The 26,234-nt window shown below is 37.2% G+C and overlaps 2 protein-coding genes and 1 long non-coding RNA gene across 10 annotated transcripts in view; 2 read left to right on the top strand and 1 right to left on the bottom strand.

Moving 5' to 3' along the window:
• The window catches only part of TMEM126B (transmembrane protein 126B), a 7,398-nt gene extending 2,154 nt beyond the window's left edge, over nt 1-5,244 (top strand). The window contains exons 2-6 of one of the 3 annotated variants that reach the window (XM_032295994.1): nt 602-815; nt 1,157-1,278; nt 2,853-3,046; nt 4,425-4,536; nt 4,780-5,244. In XM_032295994.1, coding sequence (XP_032151885.1) covers nt 738-815; nt 1,157-1,278; nt 2,853-3,046; nt 4,425-4,536; nt 4,780-4,963 — 690 coding nt within the window. In that variant the 5' untranslated portion in view covers nt 602-737 and the 3' untranslated portion in view covers nt 4,964-5,244. The remainder of the gene's footprint in view (nt 1-601; nt 816-1,156; nt 1,279-2,852; nt 3,047-4,424; nt 4,537-4,779) is intronic. The other 2 variants (XM_032295993.1, XM_032295995.1) reach the window with 2 other exon arrangements.
• An 8,507-nt stretch (nt 5,245-13,751) lies between these two features.
• LOC116563327 lies at nt 13,752-16,944 on the bottom strand. The gene is made up of 2 exons (XR_004274337.1): nt 16,770-16,944; nt 13,752-15,095 (listed from the first exon to the last, which is right to left on the bottom strand). It is a non-coding gene; the product is annotated as an uncharacterized LOC116563327 (long non-coding RNA).
• Nucleotides 16,945-16,997: 53 nt separating this feature from the next.
• Nucleotides 16,998-25,223, top strand: TMEM126A (transmembrane protein 126A). Of its 6 annotated transcripts, none has more exons than XM_032295996.1 (6): nt 17,042-17,161; nt 18,679-18,761; nt 19,029-19,118; nt 22,775-22,968; nt 24,244-24,376; nt 24,985-25,223. In XM_032295996.1, the coding sequence occupies exons 3-6, from the start codon at nt 19,036-19,038 to the stop codon at nt 25,175-25,177; spliced, it is 603 nt and encodes a 200-aa protein (XP_032151887.1). In that variant the 5' UTR covers nt 17,042-17,161; nt 18,679-18,761; nt 19,029-19,035; the 3' UTR covers nt 25,178-25,223. The 6 variants fall into 6 exon arrangements, with proteins under 6 accessions (XP_032151893.1, XP_032151888.1, XP_032151887.1 ...); XM_032296001.1 differs by having other exon boundaries at nt 17,043-17,161; nt 24,262-24,376; XM_032295999.1 differs by having other exon boundaries at nt 17,051-17,146.
• The last annotated feature ends 1,011 nt before the right edge of the window (nt 25,224-26,234 follow it).

Raw genomic sequence — 26,234 nt, 5'->3', positions numbered from 1 at the left:
GTTACCCAAGCTGGAGTGCAATGGCGCGATCTCGGCTCACCTCAACCTCCGCCTCCTGGATTCAGGCAATTCTCCTGCCTCGGCCTCCTGAGTAGCTGGGATTACAGGCACATGCCACCATGCCCAGCTAACTTTTTGTATTTTTAGTAGAGACGGGGTTTCACCATGTTGAACAGGATGGTCTCGATCTCTTCTCCTCGTGATCCACCCGCCTCGGCCTCCCAAAGTGCTGGGATTACAGGCTTGAGCCACCGCGCCTGGCCGTTTTGTTTTTTAACCTCTCTAGTTTCTGTTCAGATGCTACTGGCCAAATCTTCCTGGTCCTTTGACATTGGCAGCTGTCTATTTATCACACTTAGGACACAAGAACCTTACAACCGAGGAGTCCAGTGCCATGGGCCTCTGCTCTTCCACATGCCCATTTCTCACAAAGGCTCTGCTTCCACCACAGGTGCTAATGGGGAACGGGATATATAATTTATGTACTCCAAAGTAGTAGCCACCATCCACTGCCTGTTCCCTTTCTGGAGCAGTGTCCCTCTTTCTGATTTTCTCTCTCGCTGTTCTCCAAGGCAATCCCTGCTCTCTCCTACCTCTCCAGGAAATACAACACTATTTCCAAAATAAGCTCAGTCTTTCAAGAGAAACTGAGGATAGAGATGTCAATAAGTAGCCACTGTTTCCACTTCCCCATCTGAAGAACTAGTAGGACAACTACAAAGTGCCTGACTACCTTCATGGAATCAGGAGAGGGGAAAACCGTAAGGAAAACAGAAACAGTATCAGGATGTCATCCTTCTACACTAAATCTTAAGGCAAGCGAACCTTTCAGAAACTCAGTTTTCTCATCTCTATAGAGATAATCATCATACTACCAATTTCTTAGGTTCATGTGTGAATGAGAAAGCCAGTATCTGTGCATTGTAGGATGTTTAGCAAGAAAAAAATATATAACAAAAAGCCAGTGTCTAACAGATAATAAGAGCTCAGTGAATATTATTGAATTATTAACATAAAGTATGTGAAAGCAGATGACATAGTACCTGACACACTACTAAACTGTAAATGTTTTTAAATCTGAATGTGTAGAATTCTGTAAGGTATTATGTAATATTAATATCATTAGTTGTTATGGCTGTGGAATTTTCTTTTCCAGGATGTCAAGATGACAGCATATACACATGGTCAGCCCAGTGCTTTTCTAGAAGACGTAAAACTCAGAAGATCAATGATCATAGAAATCATAGAAAAAAAATTTGAATGTCTTAAAAAAGAAATGTAAGAGAAATACCCAGGCTGAAAGTCAGTCATTTTATTTGCAAGTTTTTTGTATTGCCGTTGTTTCTGAGATGCAATTCTTTGTTATTTGTTCTGTTATCTAAGATCCTATTCTTTGTGTTGGTTATGAAGAACACATCTTTTAAAAAAAGAAAGGGGAAAACAAGAAGAGATGAAAATAGTGTTTTGTTGGAATATTTGGGATTGTGGATAATTTCTTATGTTTCTTAAAAGTATCTAAAAGTATTGCTAAAACATTTGTGCACTAAATATATTTTAATTAAAAGTAATTAGGAGAAAACCCTTTGAGGGGGTACTTATATTTAATTGGTGAATAATTATAATCAGTTTAGGATTGATTATTTCAGTCACAGTACTTAGTACAGCAAAAGGGAATACAGATTCCATGGTATAAATTCAGTCTCACATTACCATTTTGACTTTTTTTTTTTTTTTTTGAAATGGAGTCTCATTCTGTCACCCAGGCTGGAGTGCAGTGGTGCAATCTGGACTCACCACAATCTCCATCTCCTGGGTTCAGGTGATTTTCTTGCCTCAGCCTCCCAAGTAGCTGGGATTACAGGCATGTACTACTACTACCACACAGCTAACTTTTGTATTTTTAGTAGAGATGGTTTCACCATGTTGGCCAGACTGGCCATTTTGACTTTTAAATGAACAGAGTTCAATAATAAAATCAAAGGACAATTGATCTTCGTTTCTGGATTTAGGTGTGCGTTTTGTTTTTTTTTCTTTTTGAGATGGAGTCTTGCTCTGTCACCCAGGCCGGAGTGCACCGCAATCTCGGCTCACTGCAGCCTCCGCCTCCTGGGTTCAAGCGATTCTCCTGCCTCAGCCTTCTGAGTAGCTGGGACTACAGGTGCGCGCTACCACGCCCGGCTAATTTTTTGTGTTTTTAGTAGAGATGGGGTTTCACGGCGGTAGCCAGGTTGGTCTCGATCTCCTGACCTCATGATCCACCCTCCTCTGCCACCCAAAGTGCTAGGATTACAGGCGTGAACCACCACGCTCGGCCCTAGCTATGGGTCTTAATAAGAAAACTAGATCAGATTTTTTTAGATAAAAGTTTTGTAAATCTTGGACAAATTATTTTAAATGTATCTGGACTAATGAAGAAATGGAAGGCCTAACCAAATGTAAACAGCTTTTTTTTTTAGATGAATTTAAGCAAAGTAAATCTTTTTAGTCACAGAAAAGGTATTCTTGGATTTGGGTAGCTCATCAAATTTGGCTACATTGGAACATATTTATATTTATTTGTGGCCAAAATTATTTAAAAGAGCTCTATTTTAGAACTACTCTAAATATTCTCAGAAAGAGAATCATGTCCTCTTATTAGAATATAAGTTCTCCGAGGGGTGGGAATTTTCTTTCATTTTTTTTCTTTTGCTTTGTTTACTCTCCTATCTTAAGCACTTAGAAATACTTTTCACATAGTGAGTGCTCAAGATATATTTGATACTGAGTAAATATACAATAACAACTTTTCAGGAAAGGCTATATCCATTAAGTTCAATGTTATAGTGAACTGAATTTTTCTTTTGTTCTATTAGAATACCAAATATATATCCTATGACATTGACTGGAACAGCAGCTGGTTTCACTGGAATATTCACAAACTTCACGTTCAGACACACCTTCAAGGTCAAACATGATGCTTTGAAGACATATGCATCATTGGCTACAGTTCCATTTTTGTCTGCTGTGGTTGCTCACAAGCTTCTTATAATTGATGCTTTGTATTCAGGTGAATTTAAATTCACTATTGTATAATGTAGTTATATCTAAGTAAAGTTACTGATTAACATTATACTTTTGCTACTTCTAATAATAATTCTTTACATTTGTATATTGCTAACAGTTTACAAAGTACTTAATCGTATTTAATCCTTGCAACAATCCTCCTAATCAGGTAAATAGTATTCTTTCCTTTTTATAGACAAGCAAGAAACCCAAACTGAGGCATGTTCAAGTAGACTAATAAGCAACATCCTGGGAAAAGAATTGGCTGTGGCTTACAACACATCATTTCAGTATCCTACCTCCTGCCACTTAGGTTTTGTGACATTCAGCAAGTCATTTCATCTCTGAGCCTCAGTTGTCTTATCTGTGAATTCAGACTAATAGTACTCACCCCACAGAATTGTTGTGAGAATTAAAAGATACTGTATGTTAAATGCCTACCACAATATCTGTCATGTTACCGGCTTTCCTGCTCGTAATAGTTATTTCCTGCCCCTCATCTGACCTTGAGTTACACAACTAGTAAGTAATAGAGCCTTTATCCCTCGTTCATTCTTCAGGTCCCTGCTTAAATATCTTTTCCCCAGGGAGACCTCTGATTCACTCATTGCACATTAGATGTCTGGATATAGTCTCTATACAGTTTATCTTCAAAGAATTGTGTACACTTACAATTATTTAAATATTTGTCTAATGTATTTCTTCCCTATAAACTGGCCAGAAGGTGAGAGATCAGGTCTCTTTTATGTACCTAGCACATTCCTGATACATAGTAAATAATAAAAATGTTATCCTAGAATCCAGGTCTAGTCTGCTAGTTTAGTATTCTGTCATTATAAAATTGCGTGTGGCCAGGCGCGGTGGCTCATGTAATCCCTACACTTTGGGAGGCCAAGGTGGGCAGATCAGTTTAGGCCAGGAGTTCGAGACCAGCCTGGCCAACACAGTCTCTACTAAAAATAGAAAAACAGCTGAGCCTGGTGGTGCTTGCCTATAATCCCACCTACTTGGGAGGCTGAGGCAGGAGAATCGCTTGAACCGGGACCCAGGAGGCAGAGGTTGCAATGAGCCGAGATTACACCACTGCACTCTAGCCTGGGCAACAGAGTGAGACTCTTGTCTCCAAAAAATAAAATAAAACCGCTTCTACAACAATCACATGTATGAGAGGTAATTCTCTATATGATAAAGTATATAATAAAAAGTGTTTTTAACATGTGCTGCATTTAGTCTTTTATATGCCATAGAGTTTGAATTTCTGATATTCTTTCTGTGGTTTACTTGTGGTTGAGGACAGTGCAGATAACTAGTCTGTGAGGTACAACACTATCTTAACAGCTCTTGAGTTTTAAAGGGAAACCAAATTTACTTTTGTTTTCCAGATAATATAAGCAAGGAAAGCTGTGTTTTAAGAAGTTCACTGATTGGCATAGTATGTGGTGTTTTACAACCCAATTCTTTGGCTTTTGTTAAAAATGGACGTCTGGCAACCAAGTAAGTTGCTCCTTTTCCTTCTTTTTTTTTTTTTTAAGGTTAATAAACTCTGTTTATTCTTTAGCTGTCTATGATATATTTGAATCAAAATATAGTAGTTTGGTATTTCAAATAGCTAACTTTTAACTTTTTGCTCTCTACATTACAGACTTAGAAAAGCAATGATCAGTTTTGGAGAAGTCAACAAACTATTAATAGCATTCATATCCAGGAGAAATGATTAACTCTTTTTTTTCTTTTTAGGTATCATACCATTCCACTGCCACCAAAAGGAAGGGTTTTACTCCACTGGATGCTGCTTTGTCAGACACCAGTTAAATTAATGGCAATTCCTATAGTCTTTCATATTGCGATTGGAGTAATTAGTAGTCTACGCTACTGCACAGTATTTGAAAACACACTTGAGAAAACTGTACCTGAAGAGTAACCAAAAAAATGAATGGTTGATAAATTAGCAGAATGAAGTTTTTGTGAAGTGGACTCGGGCATTGCTGAAATTGTTAAAAGTAACTCTGAACAATTTGTTTCTGTGACTTTTACCTGGCATATAGCAAATACTCGATACATATTCAATATGCAATCAATAAATAAAAGTTTCAACTTACATGTAAGATTAAGTTTTATCTCTCCTCATGGTATGTCCATTTTGCCTAGTATATAACAGATAATAAATATTAAGTCTTTCAGTAAATGTAAACAATAAAAGTTTCATCTTTCCTCTGTGGAAATAGGTTTGGGCTTCAAGGTTTAATCTATGCAGTTATATATTTATTCATTCATCAAACATTTATTGAGCTATTTCTCAGGCACTATGTTAAGTATAATAAACATTCCAGCCGGGCACGGTGGCTCACATCTGTAATTTGTGAGGCCATGGCGGGCAGATCACCTGAGGTCAGGAGTTTGAGACCAGCCTGGCCAATATGGTGAAACCTCATCTCTACTAAAAGTACCAAAAAAAAAAAAAAAAAAAGCTAGACATGGTGGTGTGTGCCTATAATCCCATCTACTTGGGAGGCTGAGGCAAGAGAATTGCTTGAACACAGGAGACAGAAGTTGCAGTGATCCAAGATCACACCATTACACTTCAGCCTGGGTGACAGAGCAGAAACTCAATCTCAAAAGAAATAACTTTTTTCCCTAGAAAGAACTCAATTGACGAGGAATAAGAAGTGTGAGCACATACTATGATAGGATTTGAGAGATATACACATAATTCTGTAAGGGCACTGAGGGTATGCATGTTAACTAGGCAGAAGGGGAAGCTGTGGTGGGAAAAAGTAACATTTGAGCTAAATTTTGAAGGAGAAATTGGAAGTTCTTAAGAAAGGAAGGTATGGGAATAACAGCCCATTTCTCTACACTGACACTACCTTCTCATTTGCAAATTGTCTTCAGTATGTAGTTTAAAAAACTTGTTTTTAACCTTCAAATCTAGTTTTCGAGAAAGAATATTTATTGAGTTCCTGTATGCCATGCATTGAGATAGGAACCAAGGGTACAAAGATTCAGTGCTTGCCGCTAAAGAAGCTTAAAGTTTACAGTATTTTGTTTGTTTGTTTTTTGTTGTTTGTTTTAGATGGAGTCTCACTCTGTAGCCCAGGCTGGAGTGCAGTGGCACCGTCTTGGTTCACTGCAACCTCTGCCTCCCGGGTCCTGGTTCAAGCGATTCTCCTGCCTCAGCCTCCCAAGTAGGTGGGATTACAGGCACATGCCACCATGCCTAGCTAATTTTTGAAGTTTTAGTAGAGATGGGGTTTTGCCATTTTGGCCAGGCTGGTCTTGACCTCCTGACCTTGTTATCCACTCACCACGGCCTCCAAAAGTGCTGGATTATAGGCATGAGCCACCATGCCAGGCAACATGTTTGTTTAGAGTCTCCTGAGGCATCCCTGAGCTACACATGTATCTTAGTTCAGAAAACGAACACGGACAAGAAGAATTACAGAATGGAACTGTACATTTCATTCTCCATATCCTAACCATATTCATTTTGAGATTAAAAACATGGTAATCTTGGAAATACAGCAAGGTTGACTTAAATTCACCTCTCATACCACCAGAAAGCAGAATAAATTTGTACCTTAGATGACTTCAGATTGTTCTGTAACAAAAAAACGCTGGCAAATTCCTTTAGCTTTGAAATGCATTAATTGCCACAGTGACTATAAGAGGCATGAAAGGAGAAATTAGGGAAACCTTGGCCTTCTGGACCTGAGCCCAAAGGTGAAGCCAGGCGAAACAGTGAAAAAAAGCAACAAGTGCAGAGGTGTGAAGGTCAGCTTGCAGCTGCATTCAAGATTCAAATCTTGGCCTCATTACTTACTAACAGGATAATCTTGAATAAGCTATTTCACTTCTCTGCATTTAAGTCTCCGTATCTATCAAATGAGGAATAAAAACTGTACTCAATCTCAAAGTGTTATATTAAATGAGTTAATATAAGTAAATCAAAACAGGACCCAACTCATACAAAGTCTAAATGTATTAGCTGCTATCTTAGTCCACTTGGGCTACTGTAACAAAATAGCATGGACTGGTGACTTATAAACAACAGAAATTTATTTCTCATAGTTATGGAAGCTAGGATTTGGTGTCTGAGAGCATGCTTTCTGGTTCATAGATAATGCCTTGTGTCCTCACATGATGGAAGGGGCGAAAGAGCTCTCCGGAGCCTCTTTAATAAGCATGAAAACCTCTTTCATGGGGGCTCTGCCCTCATGACCTAATCACTTCCCAAAGGCCTCACCACATAATACCATCACCTTGGGGTTAGTATTTCAAAATATAAATTCAGGAGGCACAAACATTTAGACCATAGCAGCTGTCATTATTGTTACTATTGCTGCATATCAAGTATCACGGTCCTTTTCCTAGTCTGTAGTTATCAGTCTAGTCTGGCACTTTGGTAGAAAAATTAGAAATGTCCACCAAAGAGAAGCCACAAGATATCTTTCATTTGAATAAATATATATTCACTTATTCAGCTAATGTTGATTAATCACTTATTGTATGAAAGATACTCAATACTACATGTTGAGCAAGTTATGTAAACTTTGTTTTCTCTTAAAACATATTAGTAACTGCTTTATAGTGTGGTTATAAAGAGTAAAGTACATAGAACCATATCATACCACACCTGGCATGTAGAAGTTGCTCAGTAAATGTGTTTACATCATCTGTTTTCCCTGATAGGTGTATAATAATAACTAAGATATGGTCCCTCTTATAAGAACTTACCTTCACTCTGACCTCTTCATTTCCCCTGACTCCCTTCACCATGTGATTTCCCCGTGCTTTTGTGTTGTTATTACATTGCACTGCATTGCTTGGGTTGTATTGTGTACTGATTTTCTCTCTGCTTTTGTACAACTGTCTTATCTTGCATTAACTACTTCGTTTTTGAATTTTCAAGTTTAAGCAGTAATCTAATAATGAAAATATAGTATTTTACACATGTGGTTGAATTTCATAGAATTTGTTCACCCACCTTCCTCAGCTTCATTAAAAAAAAAAAAAAAAAAAAAAAGATTCTTCCAAAGATATATAACTCATACTCCCCTAGCTTCATCATTCTAAAAGACAGGCAAACTAACATTAATAAACATGAATAATTGAATCTTGGTAGCCCTTAACCCCACCAGCTCCACTATAGGAACAAAGAAATCCACCCCAAAGTCTCCCCAAGATTACACATTGCAGAAGAAAAGATTAGTGAACCTAAAGACAAAGCAAACTACAAAACTACTACAAGAAAGCTTGGGGGAAATTCTTCAGGGCATTGGATTCAGCAACGATTTCTTGGATATGACATCAAAAGTACATGTAGCAAAATCAAAAACAAGCAAATTGGGACTACATCACACTGAAAAACTTCTGGGTATCAAAATAACAGCATGAAAAGGCAACCTAAAGAATGGAAGAAAATAATTGCAAATCATACATCTGAAAAGTCGTTACTATTCAGAATATATAAGGAACTTCTACAACTCAACAACAACAAAAACCAAACAACTCTAAAAATGAGCAAAAGACTTCAATAAACATTTATCAATAAAAAGGTATATAAATGGCCACTAAGCATATAAAAAGACACCATCATCACTAACCATTAGGGAAATGCAAATCAAAACCACAATGAGATATTACCTCACACTCATCAGGATGGCCACTATCCAAAATTTTTATGCACTGTGTTGTGAATGTTGCCATTATGGAAAAAGTATGGTGGTTCCTCAAAAAAATTTTTAAAAAAATACCATGTGGTACAGCATTCTCACTTTTGGGTATATATCCAGAAGAATTCCGAGCAAGATCTTAAAGAGATCTTTGCACATTATTCACAATAGCCAACAGGTGGAAGCAACTCAAATGTCTGTCAATAGATTAATAGATAAAGAAAATGTGGTATAATACACACAATGAAATATACAGCATTAGGAAGGAAATCTTTCCACATGCTACAACATAGATGAAGCTTGAGGACATTACACAAAGTGAAATAAGCAAAATAAGCAGTCACAGAAGGACAAATACTGTGTCATGCCACTCATATGAGGTATCTAAAGTAGTCAAAGTTATAGAAACAAAGTAGAAAGAAGGTTACCAAGGGCTGGGGGATATGGGGAGGAGGAATTAGTATTTAGTGGGTATAGAGTTTCAGTCTTGTAAGATGAAAAAGTTCTAGAGATCTGTTGCATAACAATGTAAATTAACATTACTGAACTACGTACTTAAAATGTTTAAAATGGTAAATACAATGTTATATGCTGTTATAACAACAACAACAACAACAACAAAATCCTGCAACCAAATACTGTTTTAGACTTACACAATGTGAAATAATTAATCACCAGAAGGTCTGCATTCTAAAAAATCTTAAAGGAAGAAGTACTTCAAATAGAATGAAAATGATATCAGATGGAAATCTAGAAAAATGAAGAACACTAGAAATGGCAAATATGTAGGTAAATATAAATTTCCTTATTTTAAAAAATCCTTTCAAAGACAAATGACTATATATTATGTGCTTTATAACATGTAGAAGTAAATGTATGACAACAATAACTCCAAGACTAGGAGGGAAGACACGAAGATATAAAATTCTAATACTATACACAAAGTGACATATTACTTGAAAGTAGATCATGATAAAGATATTGTTGTGGGTTGAATTATGCCCTCAAAACATATGTGTAAGTCCTAAGCTTGGTACCTGTGAATATGTCCTTATTTGGAAATAGGGGGTTTGCAAATGTAATCAAGTTAAGATGTAGTATATCGGATTAGGATGAACTTTATCCAGTGACTGATGTCTTTATAATACCAGGTAAATTTGAGCACACAAACACAACACAGAGGGAAAATGGCCACATAAAGCCACAAAGACATAAGGGGAAACACCATGTGAATACAGAAGCAAAGACTGGAATGACACATCTATAAGCCAAGAGACACCAGGGATTGCAGGCAACCACCAGATGCTAGCAGAGAAGGCTCGAACACATTCTCCTTCGGGACCTCCAATAGAAACCAACCTTGCCAATACATTAATTACAGATTTATAGCCTCCGGAACAGTGAGAGAATAAATTTGTTGTTTGAAGCCACCCAGTTTGTGGTACTTTCTAAAGACAGCCTTAGGAAACTACATGTGTGCTATATGTGCTAAAGCAATCATTACAGTTTTTTAAAAGAATTACAACTAGTAGAAAGCCAAAGGAGATGAAATAGAAAAAAATTCAACTAGTCCAAAAAAAGGCAGAAGGAAATGTAGAACAGATAGGACAAACAGAAAGCTGATAGATTTAAACTCTAGAATATAAAAATCATATTAAACATAAATGGTCTAAACGCCCCCCCCATGAAGAGCCAGAAATTGCCTATTTAGACAAAAAACAAAATCCAGCTATATACTGCCTAAAAGAAACCTGCATTAAATCTAAAGACTCAAATAGGTTAAAAGGATAGAGAAAGCTGTGTTGTGTTAACACTAATGAAAAGAAAGTTATCGGAGTGGCTACAGTGATATCAAACAGGCCAGGCACAGTGGCTCATGCCTGTAATCCCAGAACTTTAGGAGGCCAAGGCAGGAGGATTACTTGATCCCAAGAGTTCAAGACTAACCTAGGCAACATAGTGATATCCCATTTCTACCAAAAAAAAAAAAAGTTACCTGGGCATAGTGGCCTGTAGTCCCAGCTACTCAGGAGGCTAAGGCAGGAGGATCACTTGCCAGAAGGTCAAGGCTACAGTGAGCCATGACAGTGCCATTGCATACCAGCCTGGGTGACAGAGTGAGACTCTGATTCAAAGGAAGGAAGGACGGAAGGGAGGGAGGGGGAGGATTTCAAAACAAAGAATATTACCAAAGAATAAGGAGGGTATTTCACAATGATACTGGGATCAATTCATCCTAAGTGTTTATTCATATAATAATGGAGCTTGAAAATAACGTGAAGCAAGAGCTCACAGAACTGAAAAGAGAAACAGAAAATCCCCATAATGGTTGGAGATTTCAATACCCTTCTCTCAATATCAATAAAACAAGTTGGTGGATATTCAGAAAGGATAAAGGGCATGAGACAATTTGTGTTAATTGATGTTTTTAGAATTCTTGGCACAACAGCAGAGTATACATTCTTTGCAGGTACACGTGGACCACTTACCAAGATGGACCAGAATCTACTTTATAAACCGCAATAAGCTTAAAAGGATTCAAATCATACAAAGTATATTTTCTGACCAGAATGGAACTGAATTGGAAACCAATAGCAAAATGGTACCTGGAAAATTGGAACTATTTGAAACTAACACACTTCTAAATCATCCACAGGCTAAAGAGGAAAGCAAAGTGAAATTAGGGAGTCTTTTGAACTGAATTAAATAATGCACAATATTTAAAAATCTATGAGATACAGTTAAAGCATTCCTTGGAAATTTGTAGTACTAAGCATATATGTTAGAGAGAAAAAAGATCTCAAATCAATTACCTCAGCTGTGTTCTTAAGAAATGAGAAAAAGAGGAGCAACTCAAATCCTAGATTAGAATAAGAAAAGAAATAATATAGAACAGAGGGGGAAAAAATGGAAAACAGAAACCAAAATGTGGTTATTTGAGATTTTCAAAAACGCTTGGCGCATTGGCTTACGCCTGTAATTCCAGCACTTTGGGAGGCCGAGGCAGGTGGATCATGAGGTCAGGAGTGCGAAACCAGCCTGGCCAACATGGTGAAACCCCATCTCTACTAAAACTACAAAAATTAGCCATGCATGGTGGTGGGCGCCTGTAATCCTAGCTACTCCAGAGGCTGAGGCAGGAGACTTGCTTGACCCCGGGAGGTGGAGGTTGCAGTGAGCCGAGATCGTGCCACTGTACTCCCATCTGGGCAACAGAGCAAGATAGTCTTGGAAAAATAATAATAATAGTAAACAATTATCAGATCAGCCATAAAAAAGGGAAGACATAAATGACCAATATCAAGAGAGAGGTGTTTCACCAGATTCTACAGATGTTAAAGTAATAATAAGAGAATATTTTTGAAAAATTAAAGCCAATAAACTTGAGAACTTAGGTGAAATAAATAAATGAATATTTGATTCTGTTTTGTGAAGATTTGTGAAGTTCACTCAAAAAGAAATAGATAATTAGGGTAGCCATATATCTACCATGAGTACTGAATTTGTAGTTAAATCCTCCCTACAAGGAAAACTCAGATCCAGAAGTTTTCACTGGTAAATTCTACCAAATATGTAAGGAAGAAATAATACCAATATGAGTAAAACTCTCCAAAAAAATTGACTAGGAGGGAACATTTGCCAAGTCATTCAATAAATCCAGCAATATCCTGATCTCAAAGCCAGATAAAAACATTTTCAGGCAAGAAACTACAGCCTAATACTCCTCATGAACATCCATACAAAAACTTTTGACAAACTTTCAGCAAACCAAGTACAAAAATATATATAAAGAATAGTACCTCATGGCCAAGTGGGGCTTATTCCAGGATTGCAAAATTGATTTAACATTTAAAACATCACTCAATATTTTTTGTTCTGCGAAACCCACAGCAGGAGTAAACCCACAAGTCACAGCAGGGTAATTTCCACAAGGGAGTGTTCCGAGTCATCCTGAGACTGGGCTGGTTGGGATTCAAAGAAAGAAGCAGTAAACACCAGGGTTATCAGTCCAAAACATTTATTAGGGGAACTTTTATATGCATGAACTGCAGCGATCCTCACCACAAACAGCAAGAAAAAAGGATAGAAGTTACAAGAGGATTAGGATATGGAGTTTATATAAGGGCTTAAGGAATTTGGCTCAGGGCCACGGCCAGTTCATTTTAGTGTTTTGGGCAACAAACTAGATAACTTTATCAGTGCCTGGAAATTAAGGTCTTGGTTTGGATTCAAGCCTGCTGGGAAAAATCCACAGCTGGCCAGGTCACACAGCAGTCAAGGTGCTCTGTGATTTTCGGTCAGGACACGGAAAGACGGCTGGGGAACCTGGAGGCCCTACACAATATATTTCACTATATTAACAGACTAAACAAGGAAAAAAACATGATCATCTGAAAAGATACGGAAAAAAGCATTTGACAAAATCCAACATCTGTTCCTGATAAAAACTCCCAGCATAAGAAGGAAAAGAAGGGAACATCTTATAATTTTGAAGAGCATTTACAAAAAAACCTGTAACTAACATGACAATGGTGGGAAACTGAATGACTTCCTGCTAAGATCAGGAAAAGTGCAAGAATGTGTTTTACTGCTTCTAGTCAACACTGTATGGGAGAGTCTAGCCAGATTGGAAAAGAAGAAATAAAATTATCTATGTAATTTTTAAAATCCTATTTAATTTAGCAAGGTTGTAGGTTATAAGATAAAAAAGAAAAAATAAATTGTAACAGATAAGCAATTAACAATAAGACCAGGCAATTTGTCCATTTTGACTAAATTGTTCAACACATTGGGTTAAAGTTGTTTATAATATCCCCTTCTTATCCTGTTAATGTGTGTCGAATTCGTATTAATGTCCCTTCTTTCAGTCCAAAAAGATTTAGTTGGTTGGTCTCTTTTTCTTTTGATTAGTCTTATTAGGACTTACAAATTTTAATATTTTCAAAGAATCACAGTTTGTTTTTTCTCTGCTGTTTTTGTCTTTTCTCTTTATTTCCACTCTTAGGTTTATTCCTTCCTCTTTGACTTCCTTTTGGCTTTTTTTTTTTTTTTTTTTTTTTTTTTTTTTTTTTTAATATTGATTTGGTTGATTTTGCCCTTGATTCTAGGGCATAGGTCTCAGTCATTGGATGTAGTCATTACTTCTAAGATGTTGCTCAGTGGAATGTCCAAAGTCTTCACCCAATCTCTGTAACTTGGAAATATTTACATTTCAAATATTTGAATTTAAATATTTAAATATTCAAAAATACACTATCTTCTCAGCATCAGACAGCTCCTGAAATTTCACTTCAGCTCTTCCAGTCTTTCAGCTGTTGCTGTCCATTGGGTTCTTCAGGTCTTATCACATGCATGTGCTGTTATAATTAATGTCAGCCAAAGATTTGAGGGGATTTTGTTAGACAAATTTTGGAGCTCCCTCCCCTCTCCCTGTGGCTCCCTTTTCAAGGTTCCTGCCCCAATTTCCAGTTGATCTGGCATTTTCAAACTTCAACTTCTGAGATTTCTAGAATGGGAAGAATGCTGCTTTATACTGGCACTCTATTCCCCATGTACTGCCCAGACCAATGCCCTCATGAATAAAGGCTGGACAAATGTGGATCTTACCCAGTATTTTTCCCTTCTTTCAAGAATTGTATACCCTCCTGTGTTTTCAAGCTATTTTGGTTGCTGTCCAGGGTCTTCTAAAAGAATCTCTTCTTTGTCCAACGTTTATAATTGTTATTTGCAATAGAGTCTGTCCAACATAAGCTACTGTGCCATTTCCAGAAGCCAGAAGTCCCTCTTTTATTTATTATCTTTGAGAAATATGGAATCTTCCTGGATCAACTATTTTCAGCAGATTCATGCAGCATTTAAGTCAGAGCCATATCCCACGAATTTTTTTTGGGTGACAGAGGATTTTATAGACAGTCCAGGTAAGAGATAATAGGTAGCAGCAATAAAGGTAGTAACAAGCGGTCAGGTTCCATTTTCTTTTATTTGGATTAACTACTTTATGTGCCAATATTCTGTTACAGAGTTCAGACAAGCTGTACGAAGCTAAATCATCTCTTCTCTTTTGGCATTTCTCAAAATTTTTAAAATCAAAATAATTGCACATTTTTAGAAATAGAGAGAAAAATATGCTTTGACAAATTGTTATTTCCTATTTCCAAAAGGAGCTTATGGTTTTCTGGTGCAAGCATCATAGACATTGAAGATTTCTGGCTACATTTCTGTCCCTTCTCTTCCATGCATAGCCCAAGTTTGGCTAAATTGTTTGACATAAATTTTCATAGGTGCTGTGTAAAGAATTGCTGAAAGAAAGATGAGTGGAATCTGTGAGAATAAAGAGTCATCTCCAGTGCACATTTGACAGATGATTCATGTAAAGAATATCTAGGAAGAAAATAAATAGATGTTCATGATTGATTAGCCCGCAGGAAGTAATGTATATGAACTTAAGTTTCTGGCTTGTGCAACAAGATGAATGGTGCTGCCAAGCCCTGAGACAGGAAACAGTAGATGCCTAGATAGGAGAGGGGAAAACATGTGATTTTTAGCTTTGGAGTATGAGATGTCCTTGAGTTTTTGATTAGGAGTCACCTAACTAATTTCCATCTGCAGTATTGCCTCCATTTTTTTGCTGCACCATATGAATTTCATCAAAGTGTAATTATGAATTATTTAACTCCCATTTTTAATAACCAACATTTCCCAGAAAATAAAGCAAACAAAAGGGAGCAAATTCTTAGTCTGGCTTTTTTTTTTTTTTTTTTAACCTTTTCAACCTTATTGCCTATTATTCTCTACAAGACCGTGGTTTTATAGTTTCTACATAATTAGGAAACACAGACAGTTATAAAGAAGCCCTAGTGAAATTCCATTCAGGCAAAGGTAGTGAACAGAATATTGTGATTTGTTTGCTCAAAACCTTGAGATGAAAAGTAAAGTGAGTAAAGAAATACTAGATGGCTCGGTGCAGTGGCCACACCTGTAATCCCAGTACTGTGGGAGCCAGAGGCGGGTGGATCACCTGAGGTCAGGAGTTCAAGACCAGCCTGGCCAACATGGTGAAACCCTGTGCCTACTAAAAAATTAGCCAGGCGTGGTGGCACACCCCTGTAATCCCAGCTACTCCAGAAGCTGAGGCAGGAGAATTGCTTGAACCAGGGAGGCAGAAGTTGCAATGAACTGAGATGAGGCCATTGTATTCCAGCCTGGGTGACAAGAGTGAAACTCTGTCAAAAAAAAAAAAAAAAGACTAGGAATTTTCCTTCTTGTACATTTTTATGAAAATAAGTCTATTTGTGCAAGTTTAGAAACTGCAATTACAGACTTCTTGGCCCTATGGAGCCTAATGGTCAAGCAACCGTGCAATGGATACAGTGTAAAAAGTATCTGTACAATGCAACACTTTATCACTTGCTCAGAAATTTGAGAGGATGAGAATAATTAAGATTTCTGATATGTGTTATGATCATGTATTTTTTTATTACAGTGAGCTGTGCGTTTTTTGGCACAATGTTTACCTGCTAATTTTAATAGACTTAATATAAAATTCAATCACAGGCATTTTTCCCTTTTATTGGGTTAACTAGTCCACGCGAGCTCAGCAAAGGTTGCAGGGAGCCCCAGCATGGCTGAGAAAGACCTGCTGAGGCATCCACTGGCTACTGGGAGGAGAGCATTAGATGTACCTTCTTAACAGCACTGTCCAATAGAAATATAATGCAAGCCACGTATATAATTTTAAATTTTCTAGTAGTTATATTTAAAAAGCAAGAAGAAGATGACTTCCACCCAACCCTGCTTTCAAATAAGCAGTACACTGGAGGACAATAGGAATCCTCAGAAAAATAACCTCCAGCTCTGAGGTGCTGATTATGGTAGGACAAGCAATACAGATCCAAACACGGCACAGGGAACTTAAGTTCCAAGAGAGAGAAAAAAATCGATAAAGCCAAGAAATAGCTCCCCTTTGACTTATTTTTAACCTGAGTACCCATCTATGTCAAGAGCTGTGCCGTTTTCATATATCCCATGCCAAGATCTTAAGTAGGCTCTACTGACCAGGAAGTTAAGAAACGTGCCCGAGGTAGGTTTTCGATGGAAGAGGCAGACTGAGGGTCACCCAACTTATATCTCAAAATTTCACAATTTCTACAAGCTCTGTCCTGGGAGACAAGGGTAGGTGAAATGAGCACCCTCTGCACCAGATAAACAAACCTCAACGCTTAGCCGCCCGACACCTCCTCGGACCGGAAGTCTCTCAGCAGGAAGCCGCTCCAGGCGCAACCTCCGTCCGGCAGTCCAATTAGCAGCCGCGACCCAGCGCCCGCCCAGGCCGAGTCACGTGTCAGCCAAAGATGGCTGCGCTCAGGCGAGTAGAGCTGTAGTGACCTCCGGCGTGGCTGCGGAAGACCTGAGGAGGCACCCACAGGCTAGTGGGAGGAGAGCATAAGGTACTGGTATTCCGGGGGAGGGGGTGCAGTAAATGTCCCTGTGTCAAGAGAAGCACGGTACGGTGACGCTAGCCACCAGCAGCGCTGCGCATAAATGAGGGCAAGTAGAAGTGGACTTGGCCCTATGGTGCTGTCTCTTCCTTTCCACTCTAGAAGGAAGGATCTCATATTTAAATTAACTCAATCGAAGGGAAAAACACCTGAGATTGAATTTAATCCCAGATTTACTGGCAATTCACAGGGTGACCACGGCCAAATTTAATTTTCAGAGGCCCCACTTTACCTATCTCTCAGATAGGCCCCACATTGCCTGTATCTCTCAGAGCTCTCCCAAGAATGACATGAGATAGCTAACACAAAAATCTTTAGAAATATTTGTAGTTTTAACAGGCGCCGTTGTCTTTGATAGGTATTTGTTATTAATATCGGAGACAAAATGCCCCACAGGAGCTGCCCAGTCAGGACTTCTACTGAATGAAGGGTGACTCAACATACACAGTGTAGAAGTGGATATTTCACAGCACTTTAAACCTCACCAATATGCAGAAAAAAGTAGTGATACCATTGAGCAGAATATGTTAGGGAAATCAGTTATTTCTGAACATATACATTTCATATATGTGTGTGTATATGCATATATTGCTATCAGTACAATATATACATACTGAATTTGATTACATATATATTCCACCATCCCATACGCAAAATCATTCAGAGCTCCTGTACAGCAGGGATTGTCTGTCATTTTAGTGTAGCCAAGGCCCTCAAAAATTGGACTCCCAAAAACCTAGACCTAAATTTTTAATTTACTTATTGGGTTAACTTTAAGTCTAGAGATATGTCAGTGTATTCAGCATTTCCAAATGACCTCTTATCAATATAAAACAGCAATAAATATTTAAACGAGTGCCTGTAATGTTGTAGCAGATGAGAAAATCTGGTTTCATAAAACCATATTTTCTTTGTTGTTATCCCTGAACTTTTGGTTTTTTTTTTTTTTTTTTTGAGAGGAGTCTTGCTCTGTTGCTCAGGCTGGAGTGCAGTGGAGCAATCTCGGCTCACTGCAACAGCTGCCTCCTAGGTTCAAGTGATTCCCCTGCCTCAGCCTCCTGAGTTGCCAGGATTACAGGCGAGCACCACTACACCTGGCTAATTTTTGTATTTTCAGTAGAGATGGGGTTTCACCATATTGGTCAGGCTGGTCTCGGACTCCTAACCTTGTGATCCGCCCGCCTAGGCCTCTCAAAGTGCTGGGATTACAAGCCAGAGCCACTGTGCCTGACCTTTGTTTTTCTTAACTGTTACCCTGAAACCTGTTTAATGAGCCAAATCTTTAGTTTAAAACTCATCATTCACCATTCTCCCACTTTTAATTAACATTTTCATCCTAACTAGTGCATACATCAACAAACTACTGGTATGTAGGCTGGCCATATGCAGCCTATAGCTTGCCTCTGTACAGTCACCCAGCTAAGAATGATTTTTATGTTTTTATAGAGTTTTTTTTTTTTTTAAAGAATATTCAACAAAGGCTATGTTACCTGCAAAACCTACCATATTTACATCTGGCCCTTGAAAGTTTGCTGACTCCTGATCTCAGATATACCTAGAAATGAAATAAGTTTTTTATGTTTAGCACTATTTGTGAATTGTTTAGGAAATAGTTTTAAGGATTATGAAGATATTCTGTGTTTCCTAAAAGCTTTATGTATTGCTTTTCATGTTCTGGTTTCTGTTTCACTTAATTTTTTTTTCATATTTGCAATGATTTTTTTTTAAGTTATTAGTTCTACAGTATTTTTAGTCTTCAGAAGGTTTTTACATTTTTTTCTATAAAATCTTGAGGAATTACATTTCATTTTTTAAGGCTCAAAATGGAAAATTATGAATCCAATAACCAGGAAAACATTTTTGAAATCGTAAACAGAAAAATTAACCAGCTTCCAGAAGCAGAAAGGTAAGAACTCTTCTTAATTTAAAAATACCTTTTATCAGGTAGATTTTCACCAGATTCATGATATCAGATTCATCTGGTATGAGTATAAACATGTAATGTCAGGAGGAAGTTGCCCTTTTCTTGCCTGGATGAGAGCATTTAACCATTTTGCTCAACATCACATAGCTAATTGTGGAAGTTGAGGTGGGAACTCATGTCTTTGGACATTATGTAATTGTATGATTTGAGTTTTTCCATTAGACTTGGAGTATAGTAAAATGTAAACATTTATGGACCAATTTAAATAACAAAACTTTAAAATAACTTTTAAAATGTCTTTTTTTTCCAGTTCATTCTGTCATTGTGGTTGCCATTCCGAGTATCATGGAACACACATAGCAAGATAGAGAATGTCAGAGAAATGAGATCATGGCTAAAGATCTTTAAGATATTATTAAAGAGGGCCGGGCATGGTGGGTCACGACTGTACTTGCAGCACTGGGAGGCCGAGGTGGACAGATCACCTGAGGTCAGGAGTTCAAGATCAGCCTGGCCAACATGGCAAAACCCTGTCTCTACTAAAAGTACAAAAATTAGCCAGGTGTGGTGGCAGGTGTCTGTAATCCCAGCTACTCAGGAGGCTGAGGCAGGAGAGTTGCTTGAACTCAGGAGGTGGAGGTTGCAGTGAGCCAAGATAGCACTGTTGTACTCCAGCCTGCATGACAAGAGCAAGACTCCATCTCAAAAAAAAAAAAAAAAAAGTATTATTAAAGAGAAAAATCAATGTAGGGAACATACTGATCTTTGCCAGGCAACTTCAGTGTACTTTGGTCTCTCTGACTATAAAAGGATGAAAAGGCCACCTGGGAAGGAGAGAGGGACAGTATCTTAAGTAGAAGAGATGGCATATGCCTAGCCACAAGATAGCCAAGGCTTGTGGTACTTGAGTAACCATTGTTTCTGAAGTACTAAGGAAGTGGGCATAAGAACCAGGAAGAGTTTTGAGCAGGGGAATGATGTTAACATTTCTAAATAATATTCCAGCTGCTTTCAGGAAAGCAGATTTGAGGAAGGAGAGAAAGGAAATAGAAAGACCAGTAGAAAAAACAGCATAGTAATCCTGGTGAGTGGAGATCGTAGGGCTGGTGACAGTTGACATGAAAAGAGCATGGATTTAAAATACATTTTGGAAGCATAATCTTGCTATCTTTGGGAATAAAAACTGAACAAATTCCAATCTTGCTGCCACTTATAACTTAATATAAATCAAGACCAGTAGTGTTCAGAACAAGGATCTCTGAGGGGAAGAAAAAAAAAGGCCAGTAGTAAGAACTTGGTAAGATTCGTCCCCTTCCCCACCCGGCAACTCCACTCCCTTGTTTTCCTAAGGCAACAGAAAAACTTTTAAAGCAAAAAGGAACTATGTCCATGTTTCCAGGCCAGCAAGATAGGGAAAGAGAGAAAGACTGACAAAAGAGTAAGGCAGGCACAGTGGCTCACACCTGTAATCCCAGCACTTTTGGGAGGCTGAGGCAGTCTGATCACTTGAGGTCAGGAGTTCAAGACGAGCCTGGCCAACATGGTGAAACCCTGTCTCTACTAAAAATACAAAAACTAGCCAGGTGTGGGGGTACATGCCTGTAGTCCAGGTGTGGAGAAGCTGAGACACGAGAATAGTTTGAACTCGGGAGGCAGAGGTTGCAGTTAGCTGAGATCGTGCCACCATACACCAGCGTGGGTGACAGAGTGAGACTGTCTCAAAAAAAAAAAAAAAAAAATAGATGGTAGCAGCTTTGAAGAGAATAAAGCAGGCTGTCACTAGGACCTTTATCAAATTAGAAAGAATACCTGGAACTGCAAAGTAAAATTTAGTTTAGAGGCAATAAATGCTTTCAATTATTGGCATCTAAACTGGGCAGATGACAGTGTCCTGTTATCTTTGCCTTGTTCCTATTTTTTCTCTTCATTTCCATTTTATCTTCTAAGTTTAAATCCTCATTCCTTCTTGGATTATTAGTTAGGTATTTAACAGTTACTTGGTATGTCCTTCAGTGTATGGAGCTTTCTTATTATCAAAAACTTCATTTTCTGACCTACAGAATGCTTTCATATGCATGTTTGTCATTAAATTTGGACTATTTCATGTCTATTTCTTGTGTATATCTTATCAAAAAGTCATGAGTTTTTAGTTGGTATAGGCACTTTTTTTTGGAAAACTGGCAAGGGGCTGCTAGATAACAATTTTGTGCTAATTTTTAATTAAAAATTTTTTAGCCATGGGAAAAATCTGCTTGGGAGATAGCAAAGTTTGCTATGCAGATTTCACTTGTACTACTATTTATTTGTATATATAACATATTTGTAAACAAATGGATTTATATATAATGTATATATTTTATATACATTATATATGCATATAGGCAAATTATTTACCTGAGCATTGGTTTTTAAAATGGGGATAACATACATTTGACATGATTGTTATGATGAAGTAATATTTTAGAGAAGTGTTAAAAGTTTTTTATTCCCCCAACCCCCACAAAAAGCATAGGCTTTTCACATTTACATGTTTTTTGTGTTTGGTAGGTTCTCCAGGCTGTCATCACTAATTATAATCTATGTACTCTTAAGTTCCTGAACAGCCACCATTACCATTTTGATAGACTTCTGTTATATCTCAAGTTTACGTTATGTTTCTTCTCCAGGAATAGTCAACTATGTAAACCTTGAAGGTAGAAGATAATTTTTTGTGCCTTTAGCACTAAGTCTGCTGCATACAGTGGGGTTCTCAATAAGTGATAAGCATCATGATAACTGCAAAGTGACAGATAAAAAAGCAATACCTTATACAACGTAAGAAGCTTAGAGTTCCTAGAAAAGCTATTTTAAGATGAATGTGAACCACAGAAGTTAGAGGGTTTACTGTGCAGCTACTTTGGCTAGTTAAGAGTAATGAAAATTTTAAGATTGACTGTCTTGTAGATGGCAATGTAATGCAAGCAGTAAAATGGCTAAGTGGTAGTCTCACAAGTTTGGAGTCAGTATTTTCAATATTCAATAATCATGTTAAGTATTACTTTTTCCCAAAACCAAAGAATGCGTAGGACATAGGTTAAAAATTCATATATACCTTGACTTAAAATCCAGTTCTACCAGTATCTCAAAACATCAGTTTATTGCTCATCAATGGGTTTTAACGAAGTACCTAGCATAGGGTATTACTTAAATGTTAGTACTCCCAATCCTGACACTAAGGTTTCAGGGAAGAGTGAAAGAAAACACATCAACTCCACATTATTGAACATCTTCTGTGTCAGGTTGAATACATCTTTGTATCCATTGATCCATTGTCTTCCAGTTGTTTAAAGACAAGTGTGGGAGCCTGACATGTACATCAGTGGTTACGTAAGATAGTACTGTCTTGTAATGCATTGTGCTAGAGGGGTAAGTATTAAATATCATACGAGCTCAGAGGAGAGGCACCTACTGGCTGCTGGGAGAAGAGCAAAAACTTATATATAAAACAACTTTTTTTATGATTTCAGTTCTATAAGGGATAGATGTATCCAGTTACTGTATTCCCAAAGTCCCATTAAGTTCTGTAACAGATGTCAGAATCGGGAAAGCTCATATACACAGTAAGGCAAATAAAAAGTTCATTCTTCTCACTCTTTCAGGAATCTACTTGAAAATGGATCAGTTTATGTTGGATTAAATGCTGCTCTCTGTGGCCTCATAGGAAACAGTCTTTTTCGACGCATCTTGAATGTGACAAAGGCTCGTATAGTTTCTACCTTACCAATGGCAGTGATCCCTTTCTTTACAACACAAGCAACTTACAGAGGTTTTGTAGATATTCCTTTGATAACAGGTAAATTCTAGTTCACTGTCACCAAAAAGTTTGCCTTAGTCATACTTATTAAGTACCTGTATGCTATAATGCAGTGTTTAAATAAGATTAAATCTTGCTAGCCTCTCTATGTGGTAAATAATTCATATTAGCGTGGTCTACCAACCAAGATGCACCAATACAGCAGTTCTAAGCTTTTTTTTTTTTTTTTAAATTGAGACAGAATTTTGTTCTTGTTGCCTGGAGGCTGGGCTGGAGTGCCCTGGATCTCAGCTCACTGCAACCTCCACCTCCTGGGTTCAAGTGTTTCTCCTGTGTCAGCCTCCCAGGTAGCTGGGATTACAGGCGCCCGCCACAACAGCCGGCTAATTTTTTGTATTTTTAGTAGAGACAGCGTTTCACCATGTTGGCCAGGCTGGTCTCAAACTCCTGACCTCAGGTGATCCACCCGCCTCAGCCTTCCAAAGTGCTGGGATCACAGGTGTGAGCCACTGCACCCGGCAATACTTTCCTTAACATATCTTTCTGACAGTGCTCATTTACAGTAAGAAATACTTGGAAATCCATATATGAAAATTATATATATGGAAATATTATATATATATATAAAAAACGTTGGCTACCTTAGATTTTTTTAATTTACATTTTATAAGGCAGTTCCTTAAAGGGAAAAATATTTTTTGGAGAATCAGACTATATAGTAAATCCCTTAAAGCACTAAATGCATATACAATGTTTATCAAATGCATGGAGACTTGATTTACTTTTGAAAATTTACCATGTGTGCTGAACGCTTTGAGTATAGTTAATCACAAAAAATGTTTTGATTAATGATTTCAAATAAAAATATTACCATGGGTGCTAGGGAAGGCAGTCCATTTAAATTTTACTTTAAGTACTGCTCCAAATTTGTTTAAATTGTATGAGTGTTTTAATTCCCATGATCAGTGGAAAGAATGTCTATATCAAGGGAGACCTACTGCCCATTTAATTGTACAGATGAGTGAAAATATTAGCCCAAGTCTGCTGATACAAAACAAGTGCAGAAAGCTAGGACCAGCCCAAACCAAGAGATTATATCTAAGTTCAGAACAAATTAGAGAATTTTTTTTTCTAAGATAGTTTTATCAATCATTCCTAGCTATTTTAAGCTACTCATAGAAGTAATTATACCTTTTAACATGCTTTGTAGAACTGCATTTGGTTATGTTGCCTGAAAAATGTCTGTAATACATAGAAGAGGATCTTACATTCTCTAACTCATATTTGCTTGACTATCATGACCTTCATTTCCAGAACTAATTTATTTCCTAGGTGATATGAATTGCGAAACCTGTACCGCAACACGTAGTGGACTGGTTGGTCTTCTTGCTGGTGGTCTATACCCTGTTTTCTTAGCTTTACCTATAAATGGTAGCCTAGCAGCCAGGTAAGACTGTTTTCTCATGATCAATGAAAACCTTTTTATAATATGTGATTACCTATAAAAGTCACAACTTAAAGCAGCAAATATATTTTCTGTTTTTAAGGCATTTAGGCCAAAGGAAATGTTACCCCAACAAGACATATGTTTTTCTTATAATCAAATTTTACTTCTCAAGAATTTCAAACAGTTCTACTTGGTGTGTAGTTCAGGTTATTAGCCTTAATTTGTGTACTGAATACTAAACTAACTACAAAGCTGCAAACAGCTTTGAAACCTATATCATACAAACAATTTTCTTGGATGAGTTTGATGAACACTTGCAATAAAGGAAAATTCCATCAGAAAATGTCTAGCTGTTATATTAGTAGTCTTCTACTCTAAAATAATTCTGGTTATTCTTTGTTGAACTCTTGCATTAGCGATTTACAATATAGCCTTGAAGCAAAGTAGATAAAGAAACAAAACAGTTTTTGGGATTACTAGACACTGAAGACTTTTACCTTAATCTCTAGTTTTATCATAAGACTTCCAGGACTCATATATATCATAGATAGATAGGTTTGCCACTTGATACAACAATCTTATATAACTATCTCAATGTTTTCTTACAGGTATGAAACAGCTCTGTTACCAAACAAAGGGAACATCTTAAGTTACTGGCTTAGAGTTTCTAAGCCTGTCTTTAGAAAGATGTTATTTCCTATTCTGCTGCAGACTGTGTTTTCAGCATACCTTGGGTCTAAACAATATCAACTATTTATAAAGGCCCTTCACTTACCTGAACCTGGCCAAGAAAATCACTGATTTTAAACAAATATGTACACAAAAATAAAATAGTAAAAACAGTTTATGTATAATGTTATTCATCAACATATAATTCTGGGACCTACAACAAAGGCTACACAGGGCAACAAAAGTGTAAATCTAAATAAAAGCTACCCACTTAAACAAGTTTAACTTTACTAGTCTGCCCAATATTGTCTCTTATACCTTGCTTGCTCTACTTTTAGGCATTGAGTTTGGTAACACAAGAAAAAAAAATTATATAGTATTTTACACTGAAGACTTCATAATAAAAATTTTAAAAAAAGTATAAATACACTATACCAAATGTTACTTATAATTCACTTTCTCAATTCAAATTATTATTAATCCATAAATTCTTAGAACTGATTTAACAACCTTCCTCAGAGGATCAGTCATCTTCTTGAATCATTCAGGCTCAGCTTCAGCTATTATGATATAGACCTAGCTATTTAGAGTCTCCTTATTTGGAAAGCTTTATTAAAATGTTTAGGTAGCCTTTCAAGCTTCCACTTATTTAGAATCACAAAATTAATCTCTCTGACCCTCAATGAAATACCCTAGTTGATTCATATCCTACGATCATTTAAATTTTTGTGTGCTTTCTTCTGTTCTCCTAACGTTTCTCATCCTAGTTCTCTAAACTATTTTCTTTTGTGACAGCAACTGAATCAGCATTGTCCAACAAAGCTTTCTGTGATGATGGAAATACTTTATATCTGCACTGTATGTTAGCCACTAGCCTATGTACTTGCTGGGCACCTCAAATGTGGCTAGTGCAACTGAATAACTGAGTTTTAAATTTTAATCCATTTTAAATTTTCAGCCATGTGACTAATGGTTACAGTATTGGACACCATAGATCTAAATTAACACTTTCTTATGAAGCAAGCTAATCATCACAGAAAAGTTCCAAACAAAATTTTAAGTGGCATCCAAGATTATTCATGAAGCTCTTAACTATTACTTAATGGCATACCTGTTAAGTAATCTTACGCTACTTAAAATTACATATAATAATTTAGAAAAGGCATCTTTGTGAGTGAAACAGGCCTTT

The sequence above is a fragment of the Sapajus apella genome, unplaced genomic scaffold (assembly GCF_009761245.1).
Source record: "Sapajus apella isolate SASKATOON/1434 unplaced genomic scaffold, GSC_monkey_1.0 scaffold34, whole genome shotgun sequence".
Classification (NCBI taxonomy): Eukaryota; Metazoa; Chordata; class Mammalia; order Primates; family Cebidae; genus Sapajus; species Sapajus apella.
Note: the sequence above shows the minus strand (reverse complement) of the source record. Positions and strands in the feature narration are given on the sequence as shown.

What these genes read in the sequence shown, in the direction of transcription:
- TMEM126A (XM_032295997.1), top strand. Translation starts at nt 19,036, where the DNA reads ATGGAAAATTATGAATCCAATAACCAGGAAAACATTTTTGAAATCGTA. An exon ending in CAGCTTCCAGAAGCAGAAAG is followed by an intron (nt 19,119 to 22,774) that starts GTAAGAACTCTT and finishes TCACTCTTTCAG; the next exon opens with GAATCTACTTGAAAATGGAT. An exon ending in AGATATTCCTTTGATAACAG is followed by an intron (nt 22,969 to 24,243) that starts GTAAATTCTAGT and finishes CTTCATTTCCAG; the next exon opens with AACTAATTTATTTCCTAGGT.